This window comes from Leptinotarsa decemlineata, unplaced genomic scaffold, assembly GCF_025532065.1.
Source record: "Leptinotarsa decemlineata unplaced genomic scaffold, Ldec_3_MD MMD2_tig00002974_RagTag_RagTag, whole genome shotgun sequence".
NCBI lineage: Eukaryota > Metazoa > Arthropoda > Insecta > Coleoptera > Chrysomelidae > Leptinotarsa > Leptinotarsa decemlineata.
The window spans coordinates 13672438-13696253 of record NW_027412578.1 but is presented as its reverse complement, the minus strand read 5'-3'; the positions used below and the strand labels follow the sequence as shown (position 1 = coordinate 13696253).

Genomic DNA, 23816 nt, shown 5'->3' with positions numbered 1-23816 from the left:
ATAATTATCAAAGCAGAAATAATAATGATAACGTTAATTCAACAACATTTATAACAGGAATAGTACAAAGTATGCTAAAATGAAGTCGTAAACAAAAAGTACAGTACCTATATGGAAGTTTAAGTCACAATTGTGATAGCAGATATTTTTTCAAAAGAAATATCAAGTTCTGTAGATTCGTGGTGTTTTTAAACTAACAAGCTACTCTACTATGAAATATCAAATTCATTCCATATTTTGTATGTACATAATACGTGTGGAATAATCACGTTTCGTGTTGATCAGTTATCTGAATCTCATGAAACTCAACATTCGAATGTTTCAAATTCTTCTCCACAGCTAAACTGTTGAGGAGTTTCACTGATAATTATAATTTTATGGGAGAAATTCTTTAACACGAATCTAAATTTAGCTGAAAAAACGCACATCGGAAAAATTATTTACTATACTAATAAAAAGCAAACGAATGAACTACAAAAACGGCTGCACATGATCAGGTGAAAAATATCCAGGGAATAATTATGTTCCATTTCTTTCACAGATGTTGACAAAAAAACCTTTTAGAAAGTTTTGATAAAAAATGAGAAACTGGAATGCGATTTTGTTTTGTTGAGTGGTGCGTTGTCATATGACTATCATTGTATTGTCAATATTCTATAGGATATTTTGAATTTTTTTGATATGGCCGAACAGTTTACATTCAATGAATATGCAGATATGCATGTATTTTATGGACGAGCATTTTGTAATGCTGCAGAAGCTCGTCGTCTGTATTCCGAGCATTTTCCCAATCGAACAGTACCGTCAAGAGAAACATTCGAGCGTGTCGATCGCAGCTTGAGGGAGACAGGTAAGTAATAATTGATAATTAATTTGAGCACGTTGTTTTATTTCGATATTATTGTAGGTACAGTTTTGCCAAAACGAGGTGGTGAGGGCGCTCCTAGGACTGTACGTACCGTTGTATTGGAGGAAAATATTTTGGAAGCCGTCGCTGATGATCCTTCAATGAGCATCAGAAATCTATCAGAACAGTTCCATACATCCAAGTCCACTATTCATAGAATAATTAGGGAACAACTGCTCCACCCATTTCACATCCAGAAGGTACATGCCATGACACCTCAAGATTTTCCAGCACGACTGGAATATGCCAATTGGTTCATGGATAGGCAAAGAGAGGATATGACTTTTATTAATCGAGTTTTATTCACTGATGAAGCAGGTTTCAGTAGAGATGGAGTTATCAACTCTCATAATCTCCATATATGGGCCGAAGAAAATCCCCATGGGATATTGCAAACCAAACACCAACGGAAATTCAACGTGAATGTTTGGGCTGGTATCATAGGAAACCATCTTATAGGACCATTCGTTCTACAGGACCGATTGAATGGAGAACGTTATTTGGAGTTCATTCAGAACGATTTGAATGGACTTTTGGAACATGTTCCATTGCAAACTCGAAGAGATATGTGGTTTATGCATGATGGCGCTCCTCCTCATTTTAGTTTGATTGTGCGTGACCATCTGAACCATATTTTCCACAATAGATGGATTGGTAGAGGTGGGCCATATTCATGGCCATCGCGGTCTCCGGATTTAAATCCATTGGATTTTTTTCTGTGGGGGCATCTAAAAAGCCTTGTTTACGCTACACCTATTCACACAAGAGATGCATTGTTGAATAGAATAACATTACATTGTGAAGCCATACGAAACGACCCTGGAATGCTATTTCAAGTACAGAGAGGGTGTCTTCGCAGACTAAGAAAATGTATAGAGAGAGAAGGTGGTCATATCGAGCAGTTTCTGTAGCGGATTTTTCATTTCTGTTTGCTCTTGAGGCTCTTGAGTTTCGTTAGTTAAACGTGTTTGCATTATAAAAATTCGTTATGAACATTTTACCTACCATTTCCATTTTCCTTAAAAACTAATATTTTCGAATAATGGTAGACATCTCAGGATAAATGTTGTTGAATTAACGTTATCATTATAATTTCTGCTTTGATAATTATTCATTTCAAATAATGGTGGACGAGCGGGTTTGATGTCGTCGAGTGAAACTACATTTTTATCAAGACTCGTTGCTCCGATCGACTTTCCACACGAGTACTTTTATTCATAAAATTGTCCAAGTAACCTTAATTTGTTGAAAAATATTGAAAAATATCTGTCATTTCAAAGTTTTGGGGTGTGGACCATCGGGGGTAGTCCGTTCCTGACTTTGTAGCAAAACAACTGACTCCTGCATGAAAGCTCATCGAAGGAATTCATTTGTTTAGTCAATTACCAAAATTTGGATGATTTTGAATATTCACTTGAAAAGTTATCAAAGAAAAACATTTTTCATTTTGTAACTTCGAGGGCCCGTTACTTGGTAACGAAGGATTTTAGGAAAAAAAGTTATATGAAGTACTGGTGATATTTTGACCCCATCTATACATTCCCGAGAGGAAAAGAGGAAGTCCAGGGACACCCTGTATTATCGCATACACCTGCGACTGAAGAAAACCCCAAAGGAAAAAGTCTAACTGGATCAAATCGTATGTAATTTGACAGATGTAGCTTCAAGAAGATGACCGTCGTCAATTGTCAAAGTTCGGAACTGAACTGTAAGAAAGGCACACTTCTGGAAAAATCCGATAGATGTCAGGCTATGTATTTTGTTTATCAAATATTACCGCCGCACTTGAGAATTGCTTCTTCTTACATAACGTCTTGCATAATTCTTATCAACTTGTTTGCATTGCCCTTGGTAGATAAATTTAGCTATATCTGCGTATCAACAAAACGAATTTGAGTCGCAGTTGATAAACATTATTTTAACATCAATTCATCAAATAAATATGTACTGACAAATATTGGGTGATCTTTTTTGTTGCTTTAGTTTGATAATGCCTATCATGGAAAATATATTGACTTGACTGCGGTCAGTTTTTTAATCATAAACAATCGACATTTGCGAATAATTCAACAAATATTCCAACCAGCGTGCCTCCCGTGGGGGTAAACGTGTCGTGTTCACATGTTTCTCCGTACTGGTTTATTTTCGGAGGCTGCAATTTTGTATGTATACATTTTGTAGTGTATTTAGTATCAGCATTGCACCCGTGCAGAGCCGAGGCGGTTCGCTAGTGTCACATAAATACAAATTATCTGTATGCGGACTTCCCAATAATTGATTTCATTTATCAATCAGAGAAAGAAGTGAGAATCGCTCGGAAAATAAACAAAGTACACAAAATAAGACTACGCTGTAGTTCGAGTTACTTTACATACAGATAACCTCAGGATTTTCAGAATTACCAATCAGTAATCGCTGCAAAGAATTCAAAAAATTATCTTAATGAAAATGATACGAGTAAGTTTACATTTGAAATACCAAAAACTTGACTAGTCATTCTCAAACACTGAGTAATATGAGACAATAGATATGAAAAGTATTAATTTCGCTCAGGTATTAAGTATTAGAATCTGTGAGAGAATATCTGAACAGCTCAAAAGTACAATTTTTTTCACATCATACTAATTTGCATTAACAAAATGCATACAATATGGCCCCTTTCAAAATTGAAGCACCGATTGCATTAAGTAGACATTAAAAAAAAATCCTAGAACAACAAATTCCATAAATGACTCGTCGTGTTCACTGCGAAGTTTTATTATTTTTCAATGTGAAAAATCTAAGGAAATTTTATGGTTTTTGTTTCACGTCTAGTGTTTCACTTGAAGTGATCATGAATTACTACAAAATAAACAAGTTATCAATCACACAATCAAATGGTTCACGCCAAAATTTCAATGGCATGGGTTCGTCACCAAAAAGGTTTTGGTTAATCACTGTTCAGAATTTCTCAGAAAATATGTAAACAGCAGACACATGTTGACACTTGTTCTGGCTTATCAGCTGTCATCAGTACGGTATAGCCAAGTGCGAGGTTAGGCACAGAAACAACCCAAATACATGGGGTCATCAACAAAAGCCAGCCGCACTTTGTGAGTTCGATCAGGTTACCTCGAGTTAGAGATAACTAAGCAAGTGGATTTGATGTAATTAAAAGCAGGGAAAATTCATGGACCAAGACACATATCGACACGTGTTTCACTCAAATCGACCGCCTGTTGGTCGGTGGTTTAAGCCCCAGGCTGAACGATCGATTTTCATTTGCTATCGTCCTTAGTCCTTATCTCGCACAAGTTTCGACTTCTGAGGGTTGTCATTCATAGGGGTGCGACAGCTGGTTAACGGAAAAACAGATTTTAAACAGATTTTTTTTGGTAGCCAAGAGCAAGGTAAGGCAACAATTGTTTCGATTTCTGGTGCGGCTTGATTAAAAATGAATCTTTTCAATTCTTTATCAAAAGTGGATGAAAAATTATCTCACATTTGAAGAATATAGATATCTATATTTCCGTTTTTATGAGTAAAATTACTGTTGGTGAATATTTTCATTTCGATGATTGAGATATATGTACTCGAATACTATCTCAGTAACCTCGTTGAAGAAACGCTATAAATTATTCACGTGTTCAAGAAATGAGACTAACCGTTTGAGTTTCCATAAATTCTCTCACATCAAACGCCGAAGCATGCAGGTATGTCTGAACCGATGACGAACTTCTCATTGAAATGTATAATGAAGAACACACCAGGTTTTTTTCGTATTATACATATCTTTCCAATAAGTAGTGAGAAAACTGTTGAGAAGTTTATCTAACGAGTTTTTGGTTTTTGATTGCCTTTCTAGTTAAATGAAATTTCACGTTTTTATTGTTTAGTTACCAACTATATTCATATTTTATGCCTTCTCCAGCCAATGCCACGCTTGATATTGAATTATATCCGTCGGATATATTATGTCAGTCGGATATAAGTCAATGTCCAGCGTGGTATTAACCAGAAAAGTAGTTTCGAGATTTTATTTCGAAATATTTATTCATAGATTCCAGACATGTTCACGCAAAGAGCTTAATTTTTTTTGAGAACATGGCTAAATATATCACCAGGAATGTACTTGGTGTTAAATCGTTTCCTGAAGTCAGTACATACAAGGATATCAACTAATAGTTCACATTGACTGCAATCTTGAATTTCATTTCTATTTAAAAGCCTCTTGAAAAAAATAACTTCTGACACTTTTTCTTCATTGTGATATCCCGTCACAAACAGAACACATTAAGCACACTGAGTAGTCAGAGACCATTTGTTCATAAAATCAATAGAAGAGACCCCAACACTGAGCCCTGTGGAACACCACGGGGGATTTGCTACATGGACAATTTCATATCATTTTCCAAAGCACACTGAATACTATTACCCAAGTAGGATCTGTAGAATTTCAAAGAAAAGCCACGTATACTCAATGTCTCTCCATTCGAAATAATAATAATGATTATTATTATCGTTGAATATTTCCCAATTGTGACATACCTACTCTTGATCTTTCCAGAATCTCCAAGGAAGTATGTGGAGAACGAAGTGACCATCCACTACAAAACCCCGGTACGTCAAGAAATCAAAGAGTTCTTAAGCGAAGACGAACTAGCTCACCGTCAGGCGGAAGCAATGAAGAGAATCTACGAAGAAGAAAGGCAGAGGAAACATCTACAGGTTAGCAAGTCACTTCAAGTAAGTTTCTGTCGATAGGTTTCAGGTCGGGCCGGTGTGTCGGCAGCAGCTTGCAAATAACACCAAGGGCAGTGAGCTAGAGCTGGTTTCTCAACTAACATGTACAGGGGGAGGTAAACAGGCAGTTACAGTAAATTTGATGAACAGAAGAACCGGCTACGTGAAGTGGGTTTGGTCTGTGGGGTTCAGGTGTGGTCCATACGTAGACAGCAGCTTTCATTGATAATGAATGTGTGTTATATTTGTGTGGATATTTTAACTGCCAAATATCTGTTGATTGAAGATTCATGGCTGAATAACAACTTTTTTCTCAATAGGAACTTCGAGATATGCACTCCAGAAGACACACCGACAACTTCATTCCTTCTCAAAAGTCTCCAATCTCTCTTAACCGATACGACGATTTCGATGATTTAGCGCCCTCTCTTAAACTACTGCCAAAGTCGCCAGGTGAGTTTTTTACACGCTTTATATTAGCTTTACCTGTATGTATGTATGTTTGTAACTTCCAAGCTCGGGATCTGCATTGACAGAATTATCGGCATTATTGCTTGATCTATTCGCGGGCAGATGGCGCTCTACGTAACCTCCTTGATATATCTTGATCTATTCGCGGACAGATGGCGCTGTACTTAACCTCCTTGATAGGTTGTTCAAAATAAAATCAAAATAAAAAACATATTTTAGGAATTCTAAGTGTTAGTGAAATTTTGCACTACAGATGAAATATTTAGATATTCCAATATTTTCAATTACCCCTGATTCGGTACAGAAAAAATGAAATAAAATAAAATGAAATAAAATATTTGGGATTGATATTCGACCAGTCACTGTCATGGAAAACCTATATTGAATATCTTGTCACAGTGTGTCAAAAAAGGCTAAACCTGTTGAAATGCTTGACAAATAAACAGTGGGGCGCAGATGGTAGGACATTATTGACTTTATATAGAACTTTGATAAGGTCAAAATTAGACTACGGCTGCATATGCTACTCGTCTGCTTCCGAGAGCACTCTCAAAGCTCTGGATACAATGCATAATAACGCACTCAGAATCATCTCTGGAGCATTTATTACAAGCCCGGTTGACAGCGTACTCTGTGAACTTGGAGAGTTACCTTTAAAGCTTAGAAGACATGAACTGACACTATTATATGTAGCTAGGCGACAAGACCATCAACTTCGACAAACCTTCATCGTCCCAGTCACTCCCACTACAAAAGCAAATATTCCATTTCATGAACGAAAAATGATTTCCCTCAACCTCATACAGACAGAATTCTCCAAAATACCAAGGAATTCTATGTTATAACCGTTTCAATAGGATCTTTGGTGGAATAGTCCAGTCATTATAGTAAGTTCACCTCGGAATTCGAGATACCCAGCTGTAAGTCTGTAAATACTTGTATATTGACACCCTAAAAGTTGTCTCAAAACCTACATATGGTAGGGTGTAAGCAACAATTACATTTCAAGGTCAAAGGTCACAAAAATCGGTTTTTTTGCGCTTTTTTTGGAAATATCTCATTTCCTATGGGTTTTTTGCTATTTGTATTTATTATCAATATTGTAGAATACACAATTCTCTACAACTTTTGTTTAAACAAAATTTTTATACGGTGAACCGTTTTCGAGATAGAGGGCGGAGAGCGCGCGGTCACAGCATCACTTCAGGTCAACCGGTGCCTCCGGTCGAAAACGCGCCATATATAGTTGATGAACTATCGATAAATCAATGATTATAAATATTTGTCAATTTTTATTAACTATTATATTATATTTTATCATTTTTTTCCTAACTTATCCACTTTTTATTCAGTATTAATTTATTTAACAACACTTACCTGCCCATGTAATTGCAGAATTGTTAATGAAAATATAGGAATTATATTTGAATTTTAACCTAATTAATATTTATAACTTCTTACATGATGAAAAAAAAAACATATAAATTATGAATTAATCTTTTTATTAAAAAATATCATTGAATACATTCATTTTTATTGAAAGTGAAGAAATGAAATAAAGGGCTTCTTCCTCTTCATCATCGTCTTCTGGCTGCTGGTAAATTTCAAACTGGTCTTCATTATCGTCTTCAACGACATTTGTCTCAAGCTCTTCCTTGATTTCGGGGTCAAAGGTTCCATCTTCGTTAATGTCGCTCTGATATGGTAGAGCATTGAGACAAGCTTGCCCATTACATTGGCCACAAGCTAAAGAGCATTACAAGCCCGCTTTCCTGCATCCGCATCGCGAACCACAACCACTCTTGCAGTTGCAGAAAATTGTATTTAGCAAATCTTCTGGAGCAGGTGGTAAAATTGTCATGATAGGCTCCAGAAAATCGTTTCGCATTGCCCAACCCCATACCTGGGGTTCCAAATCATGTCCTAACCAAGTTTGAACTTGATAATATACACGGTTGAAATGTTGATGAGCAGCTGCACTTGTTGGTGGAATATTTGAAAGCTGCACAGGTTTATTAAGTTTTGTAGACTTGACGTAATGCATATAACGAAGATGATCGAGACTTTTCACAGATTTCGGAGCATTATAGACTGCCAATAAGGTTTGAGTTCCACTCTCTAATAATCTCTGGACCGAACAATTTTCTTCCTCAAATGCTGCAGCTAGTTCATCCAAATTTGTCAGTTTCTCAAAAACTTTTAAAAATGATTTTTCCCCTTTCAAAAAAGCGCAGAAGTTGTGTCACAGCCACTTAATGCGTGCAGAAATAAAATATGTTTTTTAGAATGAGGATAATTATCAAAACTTTTAGTCGAGTATATCTCCGTTTTTACATTACCTTTCCCAACTTTTTTAAAGAAAATTTCTTGTTCGTAAGACAGTGTACGCCCAATTGAAATGACAAGTAAATCAATATCTTGTCCTATTAATTATAACTGCAGTTTTTTTAGAGTTTGATTCTTGATTGATTGTTGTTAAATAAATTAATACTGAATAAAAAGTGGATAAGTTAGAAAAAAAATGATAAAATATAATATAATAGTTAATAAAAATTGACAAATATTTATAATCATTGATTTATCGATAGTTCATCAACTATATATGGGCGCGTTTTCGACCGGAGGCACCGGTTGACCTGAAGTGATGCTGTGACCGCGCGCTCTCCGCCCTCTATCTCGAAAACGGTTCACCGTATAAAAAATTTTTTTAAACAAAATTTGTAGAGAATTTTGTATTCTACAATATTGATGATGAATACAAATAGCAAAAAACCCATAGGAAATGAGATATTTCCAAAAAAGCGCAAAAAACCGATTTTTGTGACCTTTGACCTTGAAATTTAATAGTTGCTTACACCCTACCATATGTAGGTTTTGAAACAACTTTTAGGGTGTCAATATACAAGCATTTACAGACTTACAGCTGGGTATCTCGAATTCCGAGATTCTTACCTAATTTAAGCTTAAATGACTGAATTGAAATAAAAAATTGTAATACCTTCAAAACAACATTATTCAATTACCTTAATGAAAATACGTTTTATACAATAGAGGAGTACCTCATTGTTTGATGCACTGTCTGTGAGTTTTTCACATTTTCTTGTGAGATCTATAATGTTTTTATAAGTTGTAATACTATAATATGTTTTGACTAGTCTGATAAGTTTTGTACCATCGTGTAAAAAACTTCAGTGATGAATAAATTATATGTATCTGTATCAGTAATTTCAAGTAATTTTATACTTTCACAACGTCAAATGTATTAAATTTGAATATCTGTTTTGTAATGTTCCAATTCATTGATTTCATAAGTTTATTTTATAAGTAATATTTATGTAGGTACTATTATTTCTTTTTTCTGGAAGCATTTTTTTTCAGATCCACGTCTCTGTGCTCGAGCCCTGTACAACTTTGTTGGCCAGACTGCAAGAGAGTTAACTTTCAGAAAAGGGGACATAATCTACATAAGAAGACAGATCGACAAAAACTGGTACGAAGGAGAATTAAATGCCATGGTCGGTCTGTGTCCTACCAACTATGTTGAGGTAAAATACAAAGTTTTTCGGAATAAATATTGAAGATGATTTCTTAATTACATTCAACATCATAATTCATAACTGGATTTTCTAGATACTTCATTAGTCCATTAAAAACACTATAATATAAAATACTATATATGTTCCTGCGTTATCATCATCAGGAGACAATATTTCTTTCGTAGGAAAAAAGATTCAATATGTTCAGAAGTTACAATTCTACCTATAAAATTCTTCAACAGTTTCCACAGGGCTGAAGCCAATAAATTTTGCAGGTTTCCTCTTACAAACACAATTCCAGAAATGAATATTAATAACAACATAAGTATAAAATGCATAAAATGTAAATGATTGAATTAAAATATAAACTATATATATTTATAAAACGATGAGATTGGAACCTTTGGTGTGAAAGTTGAATAACTTTTTTCGAGATCAATTGCCCTAACACCAAACTGATATTTTTGCACCCGACGCGCGCTTTTCCAACAAACTTAGCATCCTCAGGAGATGAAAATTGATACCTAGTCTAGTCTGGTTAATCCTTATACACTAAAATTTGTTACCTGAGGTTGTATACCTGAAGTCCAATATGGAATTTCTCGGTAATTAACTACCTGCAAGTTCTTAGTAATTATTCTCTTCCTAACAGAAGATTAAAAAGCGGGCTAAACGAGATGGGTCCCTTATCGCCATTCATGCTGTTCTTACATTTTGCTATTTCTAGACTCTCACATGCATCGAGTAGCCTGGTGTCATGCACATGCTTAATCATGTTGGGCGACACTGGATTTTAATATCCTTTCGTATTTCATGTGTGTACAATGCTCCTTGAAGCGGATTTTAACCGCTCGTCGGCTCTGGCCGATGTATTTGCTATTGCAATCTTGACAACTGATTTCGTAAATCCCCGACCTTTCTGTGTTTTCTAGCCTATCTTTTGGATTACCAAGAAGCTGTTGCAATTTATAAGAAGTTTTATATGCAACTTTCATGTTTACTTTATCGAATATCTGTTGAAGCCCTCTCATGTATGGGGGTTCATATGGGATTACTATAAACTTGCTATTACTCTCCTCTTTTTGAAAAATCGAAGATTTACGAAGTGCTTCCCTAAACTTGCATTTTCTAATTATCTCGTCAACTATATCTGGGTTAAAACCGGTTGCTTCAGCTACATACCGAATCACTCTCTTTTCATTGTCGATATATCGATTTCTTGTTCTTACATCATATCATAAGTAAAGATCAATTTGGGTTCCAGGCCGGAAAAAGCACTCATGATGAAATTTTTTCTTTTCTGTACGATTTATTCAGAAATAAATGCTGGTGATGCAGCCGCAGCAGTTTTCTTCGATCTCTCTGAAGAATTCGATTGCGTTAATCACAATATACTGCTTAGGAAACTCAATCGTTATGGGTTCAAGGGCACAACTTATCAATGGTTTGAATCATATCTCACAGGACGAGATAAAATGGTCCGAACAACAGAAATCTCAGAAAGAAGGGCAATCGATAGTGGTGAACCACAGGGATCCGTGCTGGGACCTGTTCTCTTTCTTTTATATGTAAATGATTGGACGAAGATCAACATATGGGGCAGCTTTACACTTTTCGTAGATGACACCACCATCTTGTGGAAAGAGAAAAATGAAATCGAACTACATAAAATAATAACTTCTGACTTGGAAAAAATAAAAATGTGGTGTGACGCTAATTTGCTTTCTCTGAATGTTACTAAAACAAATATAATATCATTCAAATGCGTGCTTGACGAACTTCCTGTGAACGGTGGTGTCCTGCAAAACAAATCTAACACAAATTTTTTGGGTGTATTGATTGATCATAGGCTTAAGTTTGATGAACACGTCCGACAGCTCAGAAGTAAAATTTCCTCTAGATGTTATGCAGTGAGGGTAGTTTCTAAGGAGTTGAATTTCAGTACTGCAAAAACGGCCTACTATGCATTAATTGACTCCCAAATTCGATATGGGATACCTTTTTGGGGAGCATGTTGTCCAACCCTCTTGTATCCTATATTGATTAAACAGAAAAGAGCTATAAGATACCTCTGTAAGGTAAAACCAAGAGACTCTTGCAGAGAACTCTTTATTAATAATCAAATGTTAACTGTCATTGCACTTCTCATCTTGGAGACAGTATGCTTGGTGAATAAACACAAATAAAGATATGATGTAGCAACCTTACCCTATTCAATTCGAAATATGGAGTTTAGCCTCAGGCTCCCAATTCCCACCTCTAACTCAGTCAAGGATTCAATATTTTACAATGGTGCTAAAATTTACAATCGATGTAAGGTCCTCTAATTTGACAGGCAAGCGTTTTAGAAAGGCTGTAAAGAAATTTTTAGTAGATAAGCCCTATTACAGTCTACAAGAATACTTTGTAGACACCTTTTAGCATGTTTATTGTATATGTTATGATTTGACCATGTATCATGTGTGGATTTTAGACGAAAAGTTATATTAGAACTTGATTATTTTTTAAGCTCATTCGCTAAATTTTTTTTATTATCTTTTTAACTTGATTTTTATTCATATTGCTCAGTTATATTTAATTGTCCTTATTGCTTAAGCTTGTGTTCCTATTTTACTAGTTGAACGAAATTTCTTCATTATCTACTATGACTTGCTATTTTACTTAAATTAATAAGTTATATGAATTGTCCTATTGCTCAAGCTTTGTCAACAAGTTGCTCTTAAGACAATAAATCATATTTATTATTATTATTACGGATAGGTGTCACTAATGCTTCCTTCCATAAGTCTGGAAACGTATTTGATTTTATTGTAAGTTGTAGGTCATAATAGGTTTTATCACTAAATAGTTTTGTACATTTCTTTCTGAATATGATAAAAGCAGTATCATTGGGAGATTCATTTGAAATCATGCTGGATCCTATTGTGATACTATGACTGTTGAACAAAATGTGGTTTCAATTTTGAGCGTTTTTTTCTTCCAGATCATCCCCTTCGAAGGAAGCAAACCGACTCCCCGTAAGGCCCACGAAGGCAAGGCTCGGGCAAAGTACAATTTCGTGGCCCAAACTCATCTGGAATTGTCCCTTGCTAGAGGTGAATTGGTTACCATAACCCGAAAAGTCGACGACAATTGGTTCGAAGGAAAAATCGGTGGAAGAAAAGGTAATTATTATTTGAATCGAAAACGGTGTATTTTTAGAAGACATCAATTTTTGAGTGCTGGCTTACTACTTCTTCATCTTTATACACAATATAAGAATGATAATAATGATAATAATACTCCCTCATTCGTCATAAAAAACCAATTAAAATGGATGGTGTGGTGTTGCAGGTTTTTCCGGGTTTTCCTGCAGCTGAAAAAGTAAATGCGCCACTGGAATCAATAAAGTGGCCCAGGAGCGCGAATTAATTTTAATTGTTGTTTTTATTTTTATCATTGAAACAGATCAATGGGAAAAAAGGAAACAGCTTCCAATATAAACGTGAATAGGCAGAGTATCAGCCAAGGCTGCTTCTTAACTCAGCCTGGAAAACGCAATAATTAAATAACAATAACAAAAAAGTTAACAGTGATACCGAGATTTGTCATCTCAGATCGAGAAGTTAGGTTATACAACCGCTGTAGAGCATTCCTTTTGAAATATCAAGGTCAGGATCGGACAAGAAACTAGACAGTTGAGTAGGTTATGTTACGTCTAAAGTAAGTGGGTCTGTTTGACCCTCAACCGCAACCCGCGAGGGTTTATGGTGTCTCACACCCATTCACACTTTACCATACAAACCCAGCTTCTTAACGAAGCCGATTAGTTAGTATGGTGGGTGGTATTTCAGGACAGATGGCAGTATTAATTGCTCAATCACAAAATTCTTTCAGTATTTTGTGATTGAGTCCAGTAATAAGGCGCTATGTTTAATTTGTAATGAAACCATAGCTGTTCTCAAAGACTATAACATTGAACGACACTATGAATCGAAACATCTTCAAAGTTACTCCAAGTATACAGGAAGTTTGCGGAAGAAAAAATTTGAAGCTTTGAAACGCGGACTCAAATCGCAGCAATCTTTGTTTACCAAAGCGAATACTGAACAAAAGTCTGCAACTCGCGCCAGCTTTCGTGTGGCTCTTGAAATCGGAAAACGTGGCAAACCATTCACCGATGGAGAAATGATAAAAGAATGCTTGATTGCAATAGCCGAAGAAATATGCCCCGAAAAGGTAAATTTATTCAAAAGTGTCAGTTTGTCAGCAAACATCGCTGAAAATATATCATCTCAACTGTCTGACAAAAATGGACATCATGAGTGGTTTTCTCTAGCATTGGATGAGTCAACGGATGTGTCAGATACTGCTCAGGTGTTGATTTTTATTCGCGGAGTAGATAAAAGCTATGAAGTGTATGAAGAACTTCTTTATATTGATAGTATTCACGGCACGACAACTGGGGTAGATATTTTTAAGGGAGTTGAAAATGCCATTAATAAAAAGAACCTTCGATGAAGAGAAATTTGAAATCTATATCAACTGATGTAGGCAAAAATATGTATGGTAAAAATAAAGGAGTGGTTGCACTTGTGTCAAAGGCTGTAGAAAATGATGGTGGTTCAAAACCATTAGTCTTACATTGTATCATTCATCAACAGTCCTTGTACGGAAAATGTTTGGATATGTCTGAAGTTCTAAAACCAGTCATATCAATAGTTAACTTCATCAGATCCACTGGGCTGAATCACCGACAATTCCGCGAGTTTATTCAACAGATTGGAGAAAATGATTTACCATATCATACTGTCGTACGCTGGCTTAGTTGCGGAAAAGTCCTTAAGCGCTTTTTTGAACTTCGAGCAGAGATCGAAATTTTTTTAAATGAGAAGCAGCGCCCTTTTGCCGATTTAGAAAATAGTGAATGGATGTGGAAGTTAGCCTTCTATGTCGATTTGACAAATCATATGAACGAACCGAATTTTGAGATTGCAAGGAGAAAATCAGCTTCTCCTTGATTTATACACCAATATCAAATCCTTCAGGCAGAAAATAATACTATTTCAATCGCAATAACGTGAAAAATGTTTCATACATTTTGAAAAATGTGAAATATTCAGTCACACTACAGAGACTGAATTTCCCGTCAATTTTGCAATCTAAACTTTGAGTGCTTTGAAGATAAATTTTTATACTTGTTTTTTAGATTTTGATGTCATTGCGAATGAAATTAAGCTTCTTCAGAATCCTTTTGATTCTGACATTGAAACCCTGGCTCCGGAAATCCAAATGGAAATTATTGATTTACGGTGCAGTGATATGCTTAAGAACAAATATCAAAATTCATCTTTGTTGTAATTTTATAAGAGTCTTTCACTGGAACAATTTGATAATTTGCATAAATTTGCTCGTGGGTTGTTTTCTGTTTTTGGTACTAGTTACTTGTGTGAGAAAACGTTTTCCAAGATGAAGTACACAAAGAATGTTTACAGATCTCAATTACCCGATGAGCATCTTAAATCTCTTTTGATAATTGGTACAAGTAAAATTGATCCACAACTACAAAGAATTGTCAGTGGAAAATCACAATTACATAAATCTCATTAGTGTGTTTGTTTTACTGTGATTCATTTCAATTATTTGTTAGTTATTAATATGCTTAAACTTAGATACTCAAGTCAAGTTTTCTTTGTCATCATTTCTGTCGTTAAGTTTTACCTTGCAAGTAAATAAAACCGAGTAATTATCATTCTGTGTTTTTTTCTTCAACTTATCACAGCAATAGTAACAACAATTAGGTAATCATTGGCTGTCGCGGGCCGGATTGATGACACTGGCGGGCCGGATTTGGCCCGCGGGCCGTAGTTTGGAGACCCCTGTTCTAGTTTATTATCATCTGCAGCATCACTACTTTTGCAGGTATTTTCCCAGCCAACTACGTGGAAGTCCTGATTGATCCCCAAACGCCTCCCGCTCCCAGTGCAAAACCAGTGGCGGCACCGGCTGCCCATTCTCTCCTCCTGAACGGTTCTTCAGGCGGAAAAGAATCCATGGGCTCCCACTGTTACACCCCCACCCTGCCCAACGCACAGCTGACCACGAGTTACCATGCCAAGCCCGTCCAAGTAACCAGCAGCCAGTCTTACGGATCTTTGAGCAGGAAAAATCTGCCCATGAGTCAGGCGCTGCATATCGAGACGCAGAGTGATCCCATCCCGTAAGTAAAGCCTCTTTTTCGCACAAGTTACGACTTTTGAGGGTTGTCGATCGTAGTGGGTGAGGGCTGGTTAACTGAAAACTTATTTTTAAGCGATTTTTTGAAGTCAACAGACATACATTTGAAGAATTTTCTTGGTTTCACTCTTTCAAAGACGTCCCTCTTCAAATACCTCATGGTGCAAGTCCCAAAACAGGAATCCTGGTGAAATCATAAAGTAACAAAGTGATGGATTTGGTCGAAACATAATGAACATTCATAACGTTTTCGAGTATATACAGTGTCACCGATAAAGTCCGCATCAAATGGGAAACTTTTTTATTTATCGTTTTAAAAAAATTGTTATTTTCAGTTAATCTTATTAATTTTTTAATTGTTCTTTCAGGGTTTTCAAATCAATTTATATTATATTAGACAATGGAAGTCCGAACTGATGAAATAAACCGTTGCGGGTTGCGGTGGAGAATCAAATAGACCCACTAACTTTTAACCTAACCTAACCCCCGAATAACCAGATTTCTTATTTATTTAGTCTTTTTGAATTCGAGTATATGTAAGCGTTGACAAAGACTGGCTTATATAGTCTTCTTGAAGTTTCTAGAACCATCAGAAAAGAGTATACTATAATTTCAGAATATTAGGTACTAAATTACCAGAAATGACTGACTTTTCTGCCTTAATCTTTCTCTTGCAGTGGCCTACAAAAATTATACTGAACATATGAGAAAAAATGATAATAAAATCTATAGAATCACAACCTTAACAACAATGTTTTCGTCTTAATGCAATCATATTTTTGAGAATTTAGTGCCTATTATTATGGAATTGTACTTGAAGTACATAAATTAATAATCGAGAGTAATTGACACCAAAACCCAGAAAGAAACCGTTTCTAATCCAACTTCAGGCAGTGCTGTTGGTGGTGGTAGGGTATTTTTGGACTCAAATTCTCAAACTATGAGCCCAAATACAAGTAACCAAGAAGAAAGACTTGCTTGTTTGGGAATAACTGACGCAATGAAAACTACACTAACAACATACTTGAGTCTTCCTCCTTTGCGTCTAGTTTTTTAATAGTCCGTCTACGAGAGCCTGTTTTCTCTTCATAAAAAGGGATAGTCACTTGTGGCTGAAAATAAATAAACTCATCTAAGCTAGAGGAATATCAAAGACAGAAAACTTATAACGAGTTATTTTCTCTTGCAGGTACCGAGCCTTGTACAAATACAATCCTCAGAACGACGACGAACTAGAGCTACTAGAGGGCGACACGGTCTACGTCCTGGAAAAATGTGATGATGGTTGGTATGTGGGATCCAGCAACAGAACAGGAGCGTTCGGTACCTTTCCAGGCAACTACGTGGAAAAAATATAGCAGAAGATACCTCTTCATCTCTTATAGACATAAGAGCCGATTAAAAAATTGGTGCTTCGGTTGGAAAATTAACTGCCACTTCGAGAGAATTATATCCTCTCAATGCACAATTTGACCAGAAATAGTCGCTTGAGATTGAGGACAATTGATACTCCAGAGGAGTTGGATGTCAGAGGAAATGTTATTGCATGTTTCAGATTCGTGGAAAATTGAAAGGAAATACTTTTGAAGAATCGATAGTGGAGAAAACACAGTAAAGTTGTGCAACAAAGCTGAAGATGACAACCGACTCTCGTCTCTAATTCTTCTGGAGTGTCGACCAACTGTCATGACGTTTCGCAAAATACTTGAAAATTCAATACAACAAGGCTAACTGAATGTCATTGCCATAATATAACAGCCAATAATTAAAAATACCAGTGTACGTGTTTTGAAACCAGTTTTAGCTACTAACTTGGGCTTGTAGATAATATTTTAAATAACCTAAAAATAGTTCTGTAAGCGTTCTAGTCATTAGCCAAATGATAATTTCTAGGTTAAGTAATAGCGTAGGTCATGTACGATATTTTATTTGCACCAAAAATATTCGATATAGTCTTAACGTGTTCTTCCATAATGTTCAATTAGTCGGCTGTACATATAAGAGAATGTCGAAAGGCTTCCGGAAAACGCAATTTTCCAGATATTTTTGGATTAATGGCATATCACGATGTACCTCCTGTAGATCGTTTTTCCTGTTTTAGTAACCCCTCGAGGAGTGCCTTCTTGACCCGTAGTCGATTATCTGACAATAAACTGTCGACGTAGGCGTAAAATCTATGAATTTAGGATCGTCGCTGTTTTTGTCTGTTGTTATTGTTTCCAGACTAATACTGATTTATATTTACACTGTTAGATAAAAACTATATTATTAGCTTCACCAGAGAGCCTGATGTCACCTTTGTTTGTAACATTTTTGTTTTTCAATAAAATATTTAACGTTGAACGATTCTCATTTGTTGTATTTGGCAGTGATGATGGTATTTTGGAAAAAATTGGCGATATTGTTCCCTTAGGTTTCGTTGTGGGGCTGTTTATATTTTGCTGTTCTTCTTGACAAGAAAAATATATGTAATATATATAATATGAGTATAAGTGTTTCAAAGAGCAGTAATCAGATGATTTCTGTCCACTATACAGCCTGACTCACGGTCGATGGTAGGTTAGACGTTTCTGGAAAACGCAAAGCATGATTTTTCTGAAAATTTCACCTCTCACATTTCCTTACCTGTACTATCGATCTAAAATATTTTCAGCATTGCGGCGTTGCCACTTCCATCAAAAAGTCCTAGCAGCTTTATTTTTTTTAATGGAACACCCCGTATATTAGTACATTTTTGGAATCGTTTTAGTATTTCAATACTTTTTTGTTAATAATGGCCTATACCTATCTCTATCTGTTTTCGAGATAAAAAATAAATTGTGCTAAATATGGTCCAAAACATAGCCTTAATTGAAATTAAGTACATCAGTACTCTCAATTCATGAAAAGTTGATATTTTGATGACAGTTTGGACAAACTCGAAATATTCGAATAACACCAAGAAATCGACTCCATATCATACAGGGCGTGCTAAAATTACTATTATTTCCATTGTGCATAAAAGTAGTCAAAAGTTCATTTTTTCAAATGAACCCCTTGTATATTACTCGGTAAATTGAAAGATTGTGAAAAATGCTTCAAGATGATATATCATGACCCTATATCTAAATCGTCGCTTCTTCTAGAAACATTATTTTTTTATAATTTGGATTTAGGTAGCAGTGGAATTATCAAGCTTATAGCAGTTCGGTTAGTTTTATAAGTAATTTACAAAGAGTTATCGATGGTGTTTCGAACACCAACACCAATGAACGAGAGGAAGTTTGTAAGGTTACAAACCTTAACTATGGCTCCATGTTAAAAGCGCCTTCAACATTACCAAAACCTGTTACTTCAAATGAGGACAATACTGTTAACGTTTTGGCATATTTTCATGCATATCCAGAAGCTTCCATTCGCAGTGCAGAAAAAGATTTAGGTGTATCACATGCTTCGGTACAACAAATTTTGAAAAATCACGGAATGCATCCGTATAAATTTACCAAAGTTCAAGCTCTAAAAGCAGAAGACTTCGAACGTAGAATACATTTTTGTGAATCTCTTTTGATTCATACACAGGAAGATCGGAAATTTTTGTCAAAAATAATTTGGAGCGACGAATCAAAATTTACGAGGGATGGTATTTTCAATAGAAGGAATAAACATTTTTGGGCTGATCATAATCCTCATGTTACAAAAGAAATGGGTTTTCAAAAAAAATTTGACCTGAATGTTTTCTGTATTCTGAAGAACAATAAAATTAGCTTTTTTATTTATGAAGACACACTAAATGCAGAGATATATCTCCAAATAATAAGGACGACTGTAACCGATTTTTTGAAAATTTGCCTTTAGAGGAATATAGGAATTCGTGATTTCAACTGAACGGAGCGGCAGCCCATTCCACCCAGGAAGTTTCCAGGAAACTTGACGAACTCTTCGACGATCGTTGGTTTAGGCGTTTTAGGCCGTGGGATTGGTCACCGAGATCACCCGATCTCACGCCACTTGACTTTTTTATGGAGTGTTTTAAAAGAAAGGGTATACAGTACTCCAGTGCCTACCAAAGAAGAATTGCGACGGCGAATAGTGCGGAGTATTGAAGATCTGGATCCCCAGGAAATTGAAAAAGCAACCACAAGTCGCGTACAAAAAAACATTTTAAAGTGTTTAGAATGTAATGGACAACATTTCCAGCATTTATTGTGAAAATCTGATATTTTGTTCAAAATTTTGTTATTTTGAATCATCCTATTCTGTTATTGTCTGTACTTTCCCATGTTTTAGCCCACAAAATCTTACTTTTTACCTAGAAATGACTGATTTTTGGTACAGTTATTCCCTGGAAACTTTGAGCCATAGTTAAGGAAATTATTTTGTAACCTTACAAACTTCTGACAATGATTTGATCACTTTGTTCATGTGTATAATAAATAATTACATAAGAACTTCGTTTGAATAATCGATATTTGCATTCATTTTGGAAGATGATTCGAAACACAGTCGATAACTCTTTGTTATCGACGGTGTTTATATAAACTTGATAATTCCACTGCTACATAAATCCAAATTCTAAAAAAAATTATGTTTCTAGAAGAAGCGACTTTATTGAGTAAACTTGACGATTTAGGTATAGGAACATGATATATCATCTTGAAGCATTTTTCACCATCTTTCAATTTAACGAGTAATATACAGGGGATTTCATTTGAAAAAATGAACTTTTGACTACTTTTATGCACAATGGAAATAATAGTAATTTTAGCACGCCCTGTTCGATATGAGGTCGATTTCTTGGTGTTATTTGAATATTTCGACTTTGTCCAAACTATCATCAAAATATCAACTTTTCATGAATTGAGAGTACTGATGTACTTACTTAATTTCAATTAAGGCTATGTTTTGGACCATATTTAGCACAATTTATTTTTTATCTCGAAAACAGATAGAGATAGGTATAGGATATTATTAACAAATAAGTATCAAAATACCAGAGCGATTCCAAAAATGTATTGATATACGGGGTGTTCCATTAAAAAATAAAGTTGCTAGGACTTTTTGATGGAAGTGGCAACGCCGCAATGCTGAAAATATTTTAGACCGATAGAACAGATAAGGAAATGTGAGAGGTGAAATTTTCAGAAAAATCATGCTTTGCGTTTTCCAGAAACGTCTAACCTACCATCGACCGTGAGTCACGCTGTAAACAATATCAAAATTTGGTGTTTCAAAGTTACTTATGTCGTCCACTTTCCATGATTCCGAGAGAACAATTATATCTAAATTGTTAATAGACCGAATAGTATTGGGGAGTAAATAATCCAATATAGATGATCATAAACATTGTATGACACAACATTTTTGATAAACTTTTCAGTTTGTTTTTATTAAACTCCTCCGGTTTTCAATTCAACTTGAATTGCTGATTATCAAATAGTGAACAGTGGATATTATTCGAAATCGGTACATGACAATAGACTATTATTTTCTTCGAGAGTTTGAAAGAAGCACAAAACCATCAAATCAAAATACAGTCGATGCTACTATATTTTTCCACTGCTGAACATGGCAGAACTTTAAAAATATACATGTAATTTCCAGGTCAGCTCCATGTCAATTATTTTGCAGCGTAATTGTGTTCTCAGTCTATATTTAGCGAGCAAAGTGGGAATTCCAACAGTTCATGATGTCAAAAATATGTTTGAACTGAGTTATCTCCAGTTTCTTTTCAACAAAACAATCTGAAATAATACACAGTTCTCAACAAAAGAAATTTGAGATGTATTCATGTGCATAACAAAATAGGTACACATTGTTACGTATGTGGTGAAAATTGAATATGCAAATGGAAAATTGGGTGAGTGGTAGAGCCAGGGCCGGATTTAGGAGATGACAGACGGGGCCACCTCAAGGATGGGCTCCCAATTAAGATAAAAAAAAAAACAAATTTTGACGGGTCAACAACTTTAATATTTTTCCTCCCAAACATTTTTTTTGCATTGTACTAAGAAACGCCACTCCCAAGAGAGGACCTGCTGGAACAAGACGAGGCGCAAGGCGAATTTCAACTATGGAAAGGTTAGTTTCCACACGCGGGAGCCAGAAACCTACTTACGGAATTCTTGTGGACAAGAAACACTAACCGGGTTGGACCTAATGACAATTCACAAAGATGTCATCGTCCCAACTGACGATGTAATGCTTAACTGGTAATTTGAGGTTTATAGTAAAAAAAACGAATGTGTTAGTGCAAGTTTTTCAGTGGGGGGCTTTTCCCATGCCAATGTAATGGTAATTAATTAAATTTGAATTAGCAGACATTTTTCATTGAGACCCCCCCGGAACAAAAATCTGGGGACGGCCTTGTGATGCTCCATTCTGATCAGTTGGCCTTGAAACATTTTTATATTCTCATTGATATATTACATAGGGGTTTTCCATTTATAAATAAATATGTAAGGATCAAACTGCGTTGGTATCGTGAACAATCCCAAGCAAAAATAGCGATCTTAGTAACCGCACGCTTGCCCATTAGAAAATCCAGAATCCTACTCCGAATAGATGTCTTTGGCAACACTGCCGACTGTCGAGACGACACAAACGTTGATCGTGCTACCGGTGAACATAAGTTACGATTTTAGCACGTGCGACAAAGCGCCTGCTAGTCGTGTTCCACGATTTTCGCTGATCTAGCCTACTTTAATAAATCTCATTTGTTTGTTTATCCACTCCTCCTTTTTATCTCGTTGTGCGTTGACTATGAGTTTGTTAATTGTCAGACCAGTGGTTGATCAGAAAAACCTTCGAATCAGCAGAATTGTGGCGACAGTTGTGTCGTCTACAAACTACCCATTCAATTTCAATGCTTGCGAATTCATCGGATTGTAGAATTGGATGATAAGCCGATTAGAAAAATGTATGCGTTTGTCGTAAACTTCGCAGCAGAAATGTTTATACTAGCAACTGTCTAAACTAGATATCAAAGATATGAGGTTGGCACGACTAAAAAGAATTTTAAAAGAACGAGCTATGTCGATGGATGTCGCGAATCGACAATACAAATTAGCAAAGGCGTCGCCAACGGGGGGCAGGGGAGGGCAGTTGCCTCCCTAGAAATCAAATGTAGCTAGCCGCAAAGCCACCAAAGTGTGAGCAATTGACTTCCTTAACTATTGATAAATTCCGTATTGCATGACAATACGTAAATAAATTTACAAGGTTTAATGTAAACAGGGCTTTTCATGATGGGCGTTAATTAGCTGTTTCTGACAAACTATTTAACGGATCAACCTGAAAATTTCACAGTATGCATAAGTCAATATGACCTACACGCCTAAAATATTTCAGACGAAGCGGCGTTGTCGCTTCTACTATAAAGTAACGGCTTCTTTGTTTTTTCAAATGGAACACCCCGTATATAATGTCATATTATGATTCATTATCACTTTGTCAAGAAATTCATATACTATTTCCCTGTACCTATCGATTACCGTTTAGAAGATATAAATTAATTTCGAATTTTTTTTTACCAAACATGAACTTTTATAAATGCTGATAATCTTGAATTCTCTAGCACTGAAACGATCAAATTTGAAATGGAGTGGAGTGATACTATGAGGATCTTCACTCCGAGTCATATTTTCATTTGCCTCATACAGGGTCTTCAAAAAATGCAGATACTTTGATCTCATGAAAAAATGAGTGGAACTCAATTTTTTCAAATGGAACACCCTGTATATTTCAACATTTTTAAGCTCTACATCCAATTTTATATTAACTTTGTTCAGATAATACTATTTCTATTTTGAACCGTTTTCGAGATAAACTGTTTCAAACGGAAACTGACGTGGTTTTCTTGCTCGTTTTTTTGAATTCATCACTTATTTTGGATATTCAACATTTTTTTTTATACTTAGTAATATTTCTTTTTGATCCAGTTTTTTAACTGTCTCAGATCAGTCAATTCGAAATTGGTATGTACTTAC

The 23816-nt window shown here is 35.6% G+C and overlaps 1 protein-coding gene across 15 annotated transcripts in view; it reads left to right on the top strand.

Moving 5' to 3' along the window:
• CAP (Cbl-associated protein) overlaps nt 1–18195 on the top strand; it is a 158150-nt gene extending 139955 nt beyond the window's left edge. For 14 of the 15 annotated variants that reach the window (XM_074177557.1, XM_074177560.1, XM_074177562.1 and 11 more), the window contains 6 exons: nt 5454–5632; nt 5950–6082; nt 9479–9645; nt 12620–12800; nt 15538–15835; nt 17042–18195. In XM_074177557.1, the coding sequence (XP_074033658.1) occupies nt 5454–5632; nt 5950–6082; nt 9479–9645; nt 12620–12800; nt 15538–15835; nt 17042–17210 (1127 nt within the window). In that variant the 3' untranslated portion in view covers nt 17211–18195. The remainder of the gene's footprint in view (nt 1–5453; nt 5633–5949; nt 6083–9478; nt 9646–12619; nt 12801–15537; nt 15836–17041) is intronic. The other variant, XM_074177559.1, reaches the window with a different exon arrangement.
• The last annotated feature ends 5621 nt before the right edge of the window (nt 18196–23816 follow it).